Source organism: Taudactylus pleione, unplaced genomic scaffold (assembly GCF_031769625.1).
Source record: "Taudactylus pleione unplaced genomic scaffold, aTauple2 ptg000089l, whole genome shotgun sequence".
NCBI lineage: Eukaryota > Metazoa > Chordata > Amphibia > Anura > Myobatrachidae > Taudactylus > Taudactylus pleione.
This window is the reverse complement of record NW_028284491.1, coordinates 7,337,247-7,349,956: the sequence shown is the minus strand read 5'-3', so window position 1 is coordinate 7,349,956 and position 12,710 is coordinate 7,337,247. Positions and strand designations below refer to the sequence as shown.

The 12,710-nt window shown below is 46.5% G+C and overlaps 1 protein-coding gene across 1 annotated transcript in view; it reads left to right on the top strand.

Annotated features, from left to right (window-relative positions):
• The first annotated feature begins 1,235 nt into the window (after positions 1–1,235).
• LOC148527325 (keratin, type II cytoskeletal 80-like) overlaps positions 1,236–12,710 on the top strand; it is a 44,120-nt gene continuing 32,645 nt past the window's right edge. Inside the window, exons 1-2 of the mRNA XM_088469139.1 lie at positions 1,236–1,804; positions 11,455–11,663. Coding sequence (XP_088325265.1) covers positions 1,541–1,804; positions 11,455–11,663 — 473 coding nt within the window. The 5' untranslated portion in view covers positions 1,236–1,540. The remainder of the gene's footprint in view (positions 1,805–11,454; positions 11,664–12,710) is intronic.

Below are 12,710 nucleotides of genomic sequence, written 5' to 3'. Positions count from 1 at the left end.
CGTGGGTCCCCCTAGATTGCGTTGGTTGATCTGTCTCAGGGCACCGCATTATAACACATTTTCCTTTATAACACATTTTAACCCTTCACTGTGTGTTTAATATATATGTACTTCACTTTTTTATTTTCATTCTTTATATGCAGCTGCTCCTAACTATCTCTTTACACTGCACTTTTCTTACTATGGTGGTGCCCTGGGGCAGCTTGGCTGGGCCAGTTTTGGGGGGTCCTGCGCTCTGGAACCGTAGTATGTTAGGGACCTACCCGAAAGAGGTTACCTGGATATGGTGGGTGGGCCCATAACCTTGGCCATGATTATGCTAAAAACCTATATTGATTGCAAAATTTTATTGCATTTATATATATTATTAATAATTTGGAGTTGTGCACCTGGGATTTGTCTGTTTCTGTGCCTGCAATTAGTCTCATCAGGTAGCACCTCCCATCATATAGTCAAGTTGTGCAGTCCAGAAATCCCGTTAGTACATGCTGAGAAGCGCTATGTACAGGAATTTTCTCTGCCTTTTTCCCCCTTTTCTTCCCATCAAACGATAAATGGCCCGGTAACCGCGTGGAAACGCTAGTTTTGCATATTTAAGTTACAGGGCCATTAACGGGCCATTCATCATCAGGGTTCCGATAGGACCCCCTTGGTATTCAGCTAACTCCGAAAACTGAAAGTTCAGACCCGTAGCCCCGCTCCTTCCTATGGGAAGGAGCTTTGGGGATGTGAAGAGGGATCCGAGCCGCCTCCTCACTACCTCCCCGGTGGGTGTGCGCATGCGTGACCTAGGGTCAACGGGGAGGAGGTAAGTAACACAGTTACATCTGTAGCTGCGATAGCAATCGAGGGGACAGCTGCTTGTTGGAGCAATGATGAATTACTCCGGTGTCACGTTTCCCCCGCTGAGAGTTGGATACTTAAGTATCCCTCACAGCAAGTTCAATAGTTCATCATCGGAGGCCATACGGCCTTTGATGGTGAATAGGCCCCCTAGACACACACTTTAGTATGTGCTTTATAATTGTTCAATTAGTAATTTAGTTTAATGCCCGCATTTATGTGCAAATGTATCTATTTCACATGAGATAAATCCTACCATTTAGCATCTGCTTGCGATGAGAGATTATACAGCTCTTGTGAAATAGCTCCCATTACCTGTCCCAGCATGTACTAACACTGACATAGACTGCTGCTCTGTGCCTAGTGTCTGAGCTACTGAAGATGAGCATGTGTAGCAATGAATTTTGTGTTACCATGTGCTTATATTTAACTGCGTAAAGAATGGATATGTAAAAATCTGTACTTCTCTCTGTAAGTACATGTGAGGGATTTTGTGTGTGCCACATTAGCATACCCAGTGGCTGACACCCCGCTGTATTTTCAGGCATCTGGTAATTGCAGCCTCTCCCTGTGTCAGGCACACCCAGGCTGTGTTCTCCCGCTCTGGAAGACAGTGCTTCGTTCTCACAGAAATCTGTCAACAAAAAAAAAAAGATTTCGTTACCAGAGCCCACTGCAAGTATACTAACTACTCCAAATGGCGACTTTCCCCCATTCCTCTGGCTATGATTCGTCCCCATGGAAACCAGGTTGTCTAAGCGGAGAAAGTAATTCATTTCCCAGCCCTCCTCCATTAGAGAGTTATTCAACAGAGTCCTGCACTACTGATGGCTCCTACTCTCAAATCTTTGAAGAGACTTTTACATCAAAACTCAAAGTAACATCTGGTAAGCAGCCGGCACATCGTTCAGAGGATGGAGAGGCCAAGATGAATGCAGCACTGACCTCCATCGGAGACAAGGTGAGTACAAAGGGGAGGGCAGATCATCACTGGATTGTTGACATTTAGGAAGCGAGCGTAAAGAGGCAGTGATGGAGCAGTGCATTCTATAGTATGTCATAATGTTTTATGGTTATCTGACTCTTCCTAAAGATAAAAATGTAAGCAAAAAATCTCTTTACAAGATACCGTCATTGCAAATTCTAATGTGTGGATATAATTGAACTGATTTTACACAGGGGGTGGAGTTTGGGGACTATATAGAGTTGAACTTATACACATTTTGTTGCTTCCCCCCTCAAAATGCATCTTTTTGCGGGATTTAGTTAGCAGACCGGCGGACGGGATGCCGCCGGTCTGAATCCTGACGGAGCAAGCCCGACACGGGTCTTAAGGTAGACGTTGAAATACCGACGCCTATCTTAGTTCCGACACCGGAATCTAGACAGAGGACATCCCGAACGAGGTAAGCCAGGGCGTCTTAGCTGTTAGCCGTGGGGGGGAGTGTTATGTTTAGACAGCATAGCGGGGTTAGGGTTAGGTTTTGAGGGGGGAGGTTAGGGTTAGGCACCCCTGGGGGGGTTAGGGTTAGGCACCACTGGGGGGGTTAGGGTTAGGGACTAAGGGGGCAGGGTTAGGTTAGGGAGGGTTAGGTTTAGGCCCTGATGCTGCCCTGGCTAGCATCGCTGCTGCAGTGACATCCGGAATGTCCTTTGGGTGCTCCTGACACTCTGCAGCTTGTACAACCACCCGGAGTGTCATACTTTTTCCATCAAATAACAGAAATTCCATGGTTGCCAGTTATTGGATGCAGCTTTCAGATGCCCATATGATGGCTGGCTGTGTTGGTGAGAGCACACACCGCTGCCCTGCATAGCAGAGAATACTGAGAATAGATACTGCGCACATGCGCTCATACGCTCGGCATCTATTCGCCTGCTGCTCTGCATAGCGCACAGTATCTATTCTCAGTGTGGGGACAGGTATGTGGAGGTGTAAATGATGTGGGGACAGGTATGTGGAGGTGTAAATGATGTGGGACAGGAATGGTGAGGTATAAATGATGTGAAACAGGTATGTAGAGGTGTAAATGATGTGGGGACAGGTATGTGGAGGTGTAAATGATGTGGGACAGGTATGTGGAGGTGTAAATGATGTGGGACAGGAATGGTGAGGTATAAATGATGTGAGACAGGTATGTAGAGGTGTAAATTATGTGGGACAGGTATGTGGAGGTGTAAATGATGTGGGACAGGTATGTGGAGGTGTAAATGATTTGGGACAGGTATGTGGAGGTGTAAATGATGTGGGACAGGTATGTGGAGGTGTAAATGATGTAGGACAGGTATGTGGAGGTGTAAATGATGTGGGACAGGAATGGTGAGGTATAAATGATGTGGGACAGGTTTGTAGAGGTGTAAATGATGTGGGACAGGTATGTGGAGGTGTAAATGATGTGGAACAAGTATGTGGAGGTGTAAATGATGTGGGACAGGTATGTAGAGGTGTAAATGATATGGGACAGGTATGTGGAGATGTACATGATGTGGGACAGGTATATAGAGGTGTAAATGATGTGGGACAGGTATGTAGAGGTGTAAATTATGGACAGGTATGTGGAGGTGTAAATGATGTGGGGACAGGTATGTGGAGCTGTAAATGATGTGGGACAGGTATGTGGAGGTGTAAATAATGTAGGACAGGTATGTGGAGGTGTAAATGATGTGGTACAGGTATATATTATTTATTACCAGGTATTTATATAGCGCACACATATTACGCAGCGCTTTACAGAGAATATTTGGCCATTCACATCAGTCCCTGCCCCAGTGGAGATTACAATCTATATTCCCTATCACATGCGCACACACATACACACTAGGGGTAATTTGTGTTGGGAGCCAATTAACCTACCAGTATATTTTTGGAATGTGGGAGGAAACCGGCGTACCCGGAGGAAACCCACGCAAGCATAGGGAGATATACAAACTCCGCACAGGAATGGCTGTGGTGGGAATCGAACCCATGACCTCAGTACTGTGAGGCAGTAATGCTAACCATTACACCATCTGTGCTGCCCATATAGAGGTATAAATGATGTGGGACAGGTATGTAGAGGTGTAAATGATGTGGGGACAGGTATGTGGAGGTGTAAATGATGTGGAATAAGTATGTGGAGGTGTAAATGATGTGGGACAGGTATGTGGAGGTGTAAATGATGTGGAACAAGTATGTGGAGGTGTAAATGATGTGGGACAGGTATGTGGAGGTGTAAATGATGTGGGACAGGTATGTGGAGGTGTAAATGATGTGGAACAAGTATGTGGAGGTGTAAATGATGTGGGACAGGTATGTAGAGGTGTAAATGATGTGGGACAGGTATGTGGAGATGTACATGATGTGGGACAGGTATATAGAGGTGTAAATGATGTGGGACAGGTATGTGGAGGTGTAAATGATGTGGGACAGGTATGTGGCGGTGTAAATGATGTGGGACAGGTATGTGGCGGTGTAAATGATGTGGGACAGGTATGTGGAGGTGTAAATGATGTGGAACAAGTATGTGGAGGTGTAAATGATGTGGGACATGTATGTAGAGGTGTAAATGATGTGGGACAGGTATGTGGAGATGTACATGATGTGGGACAGGTATATAGAGGTATAAATGATGTGGGACAGGTATGTGGAGGTGTAAATGATGTGGGACAGGTATGTGAAGGTGTAAATGATGTGGGACAGGTATGTGAAGGTGTAAATGATGTGGGACAGGTATGTGGAGGTGTAAATGATGTGGAACAGGTATGTAGAGGTGTAAATGATGTGGGACAAGTATTTATAGGTGTAAATGATGTGGGACAAGTATGTGGAGGTGTAACTGATGTGGGACAGGTATGTGGAGGTGTAAATGATGTGGGGACAGGTAACTATGTGGAGGTGTAAATGATGCGGGACAGGTATGGTGAGGTGTAAATGATGTGGGGAAGGTACGTGGATCTGTAAATAATGTGGGTCAGGTACGTGGAGGTGTAAATTATATGGGACAAGTATGTAAAGGTGTTGTATTGATGGGAGAGGGGTTTTTGAACTTGAAGATGAGAGGTAAAAGTGTCTATTCCAACGTTTTACAAACTTGAACAAAAACACTGAATAATTACTATACATACATTTTTCTGTACCACAAAATTTTGGAAAGACTTTAATTTGCTGTAAAACACTTTTCCACGATTAATAAAAGGTGCAAAAATCAGCCTTTGACACCTTGAACCCCCAGTACTGCTATCTCAGTTGTCACTGAGTGATGTAACACCCCTGTTACATCACTCCAGGGCGAGCTCAGCATCCCCGGAGATGCTGGGCTGCCCCCAGGCCCTCCCTGCACAGTGAAGAGATGCCATGCGCATCCCAACTTCCTCCCACCGCGGGACACTGCGGCCGCTGGCGGGACAGTACCTGAATAGAAAGAAGAAATATAGGGAGAGAGCTGGACAAAAGTGTAATATTTAATATCACTTACAAAAATCACATATAGTACAATAAATGGATACAATAATACAATAAAATTATATCACAATAATGGACAATTAATAAGAGAGAATTAAATGCTCAAATCCAGGATCAACTGAGTCATATATATGCGCTAAAATAACAATAATAGTTCAGAGCTCCTCATATGGATAAAAGATGGTCTGTTACTGCAATGCAGATCATAAAATGGAAATAGCAGAGATTGTTAGTACAAGCAAAGGTATATGCAGAAAAGCATCTTATACACTTAAAGGATTCACATTCAGCCAGAAAGCGTGTGTGTATAGCTGCATAAGCACGATTGGCAAGAGTCCCGCACATGCACCTAAACCCAGCAGGTAAATTAATAATAATGGCTCGTATGGTCAATCAGGGAACTTTGTATGGGAACTGGGGCCCTGATTCAGAGCCGCTCGTAAGCGGCCGCTCGCTCGCTCCGAGCGATGTTCGCACATCTGCGCATGCGTATGGGTCGTAATGCGCATGCGCCAACCAGTCATTGCGGTCGGAAATCGTGCGCTCGCAAAACAGCGAGGGCCTGCTAATTTGAGTGACAGAATGAGGCGTTTGTGGGTGGTAACAGGGGAAGGTGCTTGAAAACGGGGAGTGGAGATCCGAAAGCAGGCGTCCCAAATGGTCAAAACGGGCATTTAATGGGTGTGCATAATTAACAAAGCAGCGTCATCGACCACGTCACTTGGTTGTCTTTTAGCCTGAACTGCTCGCAGTGATTGCGGGAAGTAAAACCTATCACAAGCACTGCGAGCAGTTCAGACGCCTTTCGATATACTCGATTAATCTAATAAATAGTTGAGATGACGTATGATGCGAACGGCCAGGGGGCATCTTTACAAAATAGCGAGCACATGTTTCGTTCGCTCGCTCAGACATAGAGGCGTCAACAGACCGCAAAGAGCAAGTGCTCAATTTAAATAGCCGGCCCCTTTTTCTGAACGACCGTTCGCAAATAGCGCCCGGCTTTGAATCAGGCCCTGGGTCCGATGATCATGTCAACCTGTAATGTCCCCGTGTTAGGGTCCACACAACACCTATGTGTTGTTGCACTGTATGCCGGCATCCCAGTCAAATCAGTGGTGCAACAAGTACCTGCATTCCCGAATAGCTGGATTGTCCTGCCAGAAGTGGGAAAGTTGGGGAGTATGCAGGGTGGTTACCCCACTTTTTCATGCACTTTTCCCAGTCACACCCCGATTTTGGGAGAACCGCTTTAGGGAAGGGCCAGGCGGCAGTGAGAGATACAGAGCAGCAGCTCCAGTCCTTCCTTCCTGCTGCTCAATGGTGAGACGCCAGGGTCAGAGGAGCGTGTGCTGAGCCCTGAATGGTGGAGCTCAGCAAATGCTCCTCTAACCCCAGCAGATGGTGAGACTACACCAGCATGTCCTGGCAGTGGCAAGGTGAGAGGTAGTCTGTCTGTCTGGTTTTGTCTATGTTTGACCCTTCCTGCCTGTATGTATGTATTTGTATGTCTATGCGTGACCCTGGCCATATGTATGTTTGTGTCTATGTATGACCCTGCATGTATGTATGTATGTATGTATGTAAGTAAGTATGTATGTGGGACCCTGCCTCTATGTGCATGTATGCATGTATGTATGTATGTATGTGCCTGTGTGAGCCTGCCTGTATGTATGTATGTATGTGTATGTCACTTTTATGCATACATAGGAGGTTATTATTGTAAGAGAACCTCACTTACTAGCAGTGAAGGCACCAGAGGTGGGGCTGCAGCGCAGTCCAAAATTCAAATAGGGGAGCCACACCAACTGCCCTTTCAAACATTTCCAAACATTGCCGGTCAGGACTCCCTGGCAGTTGGTGTGGCTCCCCTGCTTGTTAGCATTCATTAGCGGGAGAATTTCCAGCGAAACCTCAGAACTAAATTAATCTATCCCTTGGACTCGGGGTGCCACAAAACAGTTCTGAGACAGTAATGGCTCATACACACTAGACGAAATGCTGTATGAACGATATTGGTGAAAGATTTCCCTTGAACTTTCTGTAGTGCAGGACAAACGATATTGGGTGTACACACTGAAAGATATCTTTAAAGATATCTTTCAGTGAAGTCATCCTGCCACATCTCTGAGCAGGCAATTGCATACACACTGAACGATATGAACGATATATCGTTGAATGATATTGTAATCGTCCATATCGTTCATCTAGTGTGTATGCGACTTAAGGGTGCCATGAACCAAGAAAGTTTGTGAACCACTGATCTAATTTATATCTGTCAATACTTTGTGCCTGCCAGAGGTAAGTACCGGGGGCTGCACCGCTATCGCCCCACACAGTGCAATGGTGGGTATAGAGCCCTACGGGGCATAGAGCCATAGAGTGCCCATGCCCTGAGCATAGAGCAGGACTCCAATACATTGGGGGGTGGGAATGAGGGGTTGGCAATGCTTTTTCTTGCACAGGGCACCAAATTGTCTAGCTGCATACAAACACACATTAGGACAAAGGGGGTCATTCAGACCCACTCGCGAGCAGCAGTACGCTCGCAAGTGGGTCGATGGTCCCCACTGCGCATGCGCATGACGGAGGGAGCTCCGTCGTGCGCATGCGCGAGACCCGGCGAGCGAAGGACTTTCCATCGCTCCGGGTCTCGCACCAAAGGGGGCGTGCTGTCGATGTTGATTGACAGCACGCCCCCTTTGGTGGGCGTGCCGGGGGCGTGCCTGCCAGACGGAGGCGTTCCCATGGGAACGCCTACCGTCTGAAGCCGGTCCCACTGACATCACTAGTGATGTCAGTGGGAGTGATTTTGGCTCTGATAGAGCCAAAATCACTCCAGGGCTTGTGGTTGAGAAACCCGACCACAGGGTTTCACTCGCAAGTCCGATGGTCGCGATGGTCAAGACCATCGCGACCATCTTGTTGCACGCTCGTATATGCTGTGGGTGGTGACCCACAGCTATACGAGCGTCCAGGAGGACGCTCCATATTAATGGAGGAGGGCCCTGATTCAGAGCGAGCGCTCTGGTCAGAGCGTCCGGCTCTGAATCAGGGCCAAAATTTCTATTTAGAAGTAACTTAGCCTAACAATATTCGATTTGGGGCAAACTGATGCAAACATTTAGAGAACACACACATTTGGCACAGACAGCACCTTGGTCTGACCCACTAGCCACTGTGCCACATTCCCAGCTAATAAGTGAAGCAGATCTTACTGTATGTATACCCTGCAGCTCTGCCGTCTCTGCACACAGTAACACATTGGCCCTCATTCAGAGCCGTACGCTCTGAGCAGAGCGCACGCTCTGAATGAGGGCCGGGCTCCATTTTCATGGAGCGTCCTCCTGGACGCTCGTATAGCTGTGGGTCACCACCCACAGGCTATACGAGCGTGCATTGTGATGGTCGCGATGGTCGAGACCATCGCGACCATCGAATTTGAGAGCCGGAGCCTGCGGTTGAGGTTTTCAACCGCAAGCTCCGGAGTGATTTTGGCTCTATCAGAGCCAAAATCACTCCCACTGACATCACTAGTGATGTCAGTGGGCCGGCTTCTGACGGGAGGCGTTCCCTTAGGAACGCCCCCGTCAGGGAGGCACGCCCCCGGCACGCCCACCAAAGGGGGCGTGCTGTCAATCAACATTGACAGCACGCCCCCTTTGATCTGACACAACGAGCGAAGGACTTTCCTTCGCTCGTCGCGTCTGGCGCATGCGCACGACGGAGCTCCCTCCGTCGTGCGCATGCTCAGTCCATAACATCGACCCACTTGCGAGCGGACAGCCGCTCGCGAGTGGGTCTGAATCAGGCCCATTATTCTCAACCATGTGTAAATAAGAGACCGGAATCTGACTACAACTGCCAATGGAAGTGCTTACAGTTTTGTCCTATATAATTCAGTTTTCTCAATGTGAATGAGCTGCACCATAATGGAGTAAAGCATTGTGCAGTACTACCGCAATGGCATTTGTCTTGGTGATAGAGAACAATTCATTACTGTACATCACTCCCAAATGCCAACTGAGTACCATTGTTCTTGTGCCACAGAAGGTAAATGGAGTTCAACCAATTAAATGATCATCTCAGTAGGCAGAATGGTAGCAGAGTGAATGATAGGCAGGAAAAAGAACATATACATTAATCAGGACATGAGTGAGCCCAAACCCACTTTTAAATACTCAATAGGTAAAATAACCAATTTGAAGCACAAGGCAGTTAGCATGACCTGAACTGGAGCTATAAAGGAATAAAGTTCAATATTAATCATATAAACAACAAGACTGAATATGCAATGATCAGAATATACTTTAGTACATTTTTAATTTTGGAATGATTGGGAGCAAAAATGCTCTGTTGAACAAATATTTTTTGCTGCAGGCGGTAGAGTTATACAGATGGGGATCGTTATGTAATAGAGACAGACGGGATCCAGGTGGTCAGAATCCCGACGCCTAGATCCTGACAGGGTTAACAAACTGACACTTGGTGGTCGGTATACAGTAATAACCCTCCCCCTCTCCCTACCCTAACCCTCCATCCCTAGTGCCTGACCCTAACCTCCCACCTAGTGCCTAAACCTAACCTCCCTCTCCCCGCACCCTAACCCTCCCCCCTTAGTGCCTAACCCTCCTCCTAGTGTTACCCCTAGCCCTAACCCTCCCCCCACCCCGCTACTTACCTTCGGCATCCAGGCAGTCGGGATGCTGGTACGGAGATTCTGACCGGCGTCGGTATTCTGACGCCGGTAAGGTAAGCGTCGGCATCCAGACCGCCGGGATGCCGAACGCATGCCATACAGATGTGTCCTCATACACCTAGCCTCACTACGCCATATGGCCTAAGACACCCAGCGCTGCTCCGAGAGATGTAGCAAACCGTTTTTTCTTTAAGGTTATTTGTATCAGAGATGCAGCAAAAAAAAAAACAATGTGTACTAGAAACGCTGGGCTGAGACTTTATACGTACAGGAATTTGTTTTAAACACACATAAAGTCGCAGTTGAAGTACAACGGCACTTGGCGTGAGAAAAAGCTGCGGCTGCTGCATTGTAGCACTTAGTATACAGATTCAGACTCGCGCACAGATATACAAATGTCACACACCAAATTGATCAGTGCAATCTAGTAAAATAGCGAATAATGAAAAACGATTTCCAATTTATCAAAATAACCTTCTTATTTTAGATAACAAATGGATTCAATTAATTTAAGATTGTAGTGTACAGTACAAGACCAGAGGGCTTATTTGCTCCAAAGAAACAGAATTAAATAAATGAATACAGTCTTAGCATTCTCTGATTGATATTGAAGTTGAGGGGTAGTGAGATATTGCTGTAGATTCACCAACTTACAAGTATACAGTAAGCAGGCTTGCCTACCCTCCCGATTTGGCCGGGAGCCTCCCGATTTTCGGGTGCCGCTCCCGGCCCCCCGGAAAGGCAGGAAAGCCTCCCGGAAGTCTCCGACCCTCCCCACCTCCCTCCTGAAAAAAAACAGAAATACCCGCAGCGGGGGGCCCTGTGACGCGATTCGAGCAGAATCGCATCATCGTGGCCCCGCCCCCTGCTTCACAATGCCGAAAATCATGGCATTGTGAAGAGGGGCGGAGTCACGATGACGCGATCGTGTGGCCTCGCCCCCAGTGTGAAACAAAATGGCCACTCCGCCCCCAATGGCCGGCCCCGCCCCCCGCTTTTAGCCGACAATCAGCTCCCTCCCGGAAGGCTGGAGCTGATTGTCGGCAAGTATGCGGTACAGGTGGGAAAGTTTGCATGTTACAGTTGCCCTATATCTGAAAAATGATAGCTTTATTATAACAGAGGCAGCCATACCATATATAAAATGAACATAGGCAGGTTGTGTAAGGACAATGACTAACCTATTTTGACATAGAGGCGCAATGAAGGATTGTTAGTGAATTTGATAAGAATGTGAGAAAAATGTGCCCAGGCATTTACGCCCCGCATAAGCTAACTCTGTACGGTATGATAGCAGCATGAGATAAGAGGGAGCATGTAGACATCTGCTTGTGGAATCTAATAGATAAATGTTATATGAGGTAAATGTCAGACAAACATCAGCGGATAGCATAGGACTGATTAGGAAACATAGGAACGGCATACACACACTATCATAAGAATACTTCTTCTGCCTTGCCATGTTTTGTAGATGAAATACCTGGAAAAGCAGCGTGAGATATTGAAGGACCGATGGTCTATGCTGCAGGTAGAAGATAATTCCGAAAAAGACTTGGAACCTATTTACCTGTCGTACATAAGTCGCATCCTCGCACAGGTCAACAGTGTGAACAAGAAAAACGACAATACACAGAAGAGTCTCCTGGACATGATGGATTCAGTCAATGACAGAAAAAACAAGTTAGTTTGGGGGTGCTGGGAATGGGTGCTGGTTAAAATTGTCACTGATTGCCAGGAAGATATTGTTAGTAATTAGCCCAATCATTCACTTCTCTATCACACGCTTCTTTCCTCATCATTACTTCTCCGAGTCACTAACATGTATATATAATTGATCAGGTCTTTACATCTGAGTATTGGGTTGAATATCTGGAATGCAGACTGCCCCTGACTTCATGCTTCTTGTTTTTCCAGTCACCCAACACATACATTTAGGTTCTGAACAATTAAATCTGCTCTGATCGGACCTTGATTGCAGACATTATGGAATCACACATTTTCAAATGTTGAACCAACTTTTTAAAAACTAGTACTTGGGCTGTCCAGATTTACAAGTTTTTGCGAATCTTAAAGGGGTTTTACAACTTGGAACAACCCACATCACTGTGGAATAACCACTACGGTGCCTCATTGTTAGGAGTACACAGCCATTAGCTTATAGCCACTGCCACTCAGCACTACAGCCATTAGCTTGTAGCCACTGCCGCTCAGCACTACAGCCATTAGCTTATAGCCACTGCCACTCAGCACTACAGCCATTAGCTTATAGCACTGCCGCGCAGCACTACTGCCATTAGCTTATAGCCTTCACTCAGCACTGATGCAGAAGAGGGAAAGCCTTTCTGTATAAAATGCATAGAACTGAAGATGTATATTGAATCCAGTAACTGATCAGACAGGTGTAATGTTTAATGTACATTTCCCATTCTAGCAGATCGAATGACAGAACTAGAGTGCTAAAAAGCTGAGACTCATCCATTTGGTATTGAGCATCAGCTGGTGTATGGTTAGAGTGGGGGATACAGGGAATGGCCCACCACCAATGGGTACATACTAGTAAAGAGATGAAGTTGTCAAAAAGGGTATGGTATATTTTGTCCTTGGCATTCATCATATAGACACTGATGAAATGTCAACATGATTAGAAATGTCCCGGGTTGTCTAGTGATGACTTACCTGGTACGTCAGCTGCATCGGTGTCTTCTGGGTCCAGCTGTGACATCATGA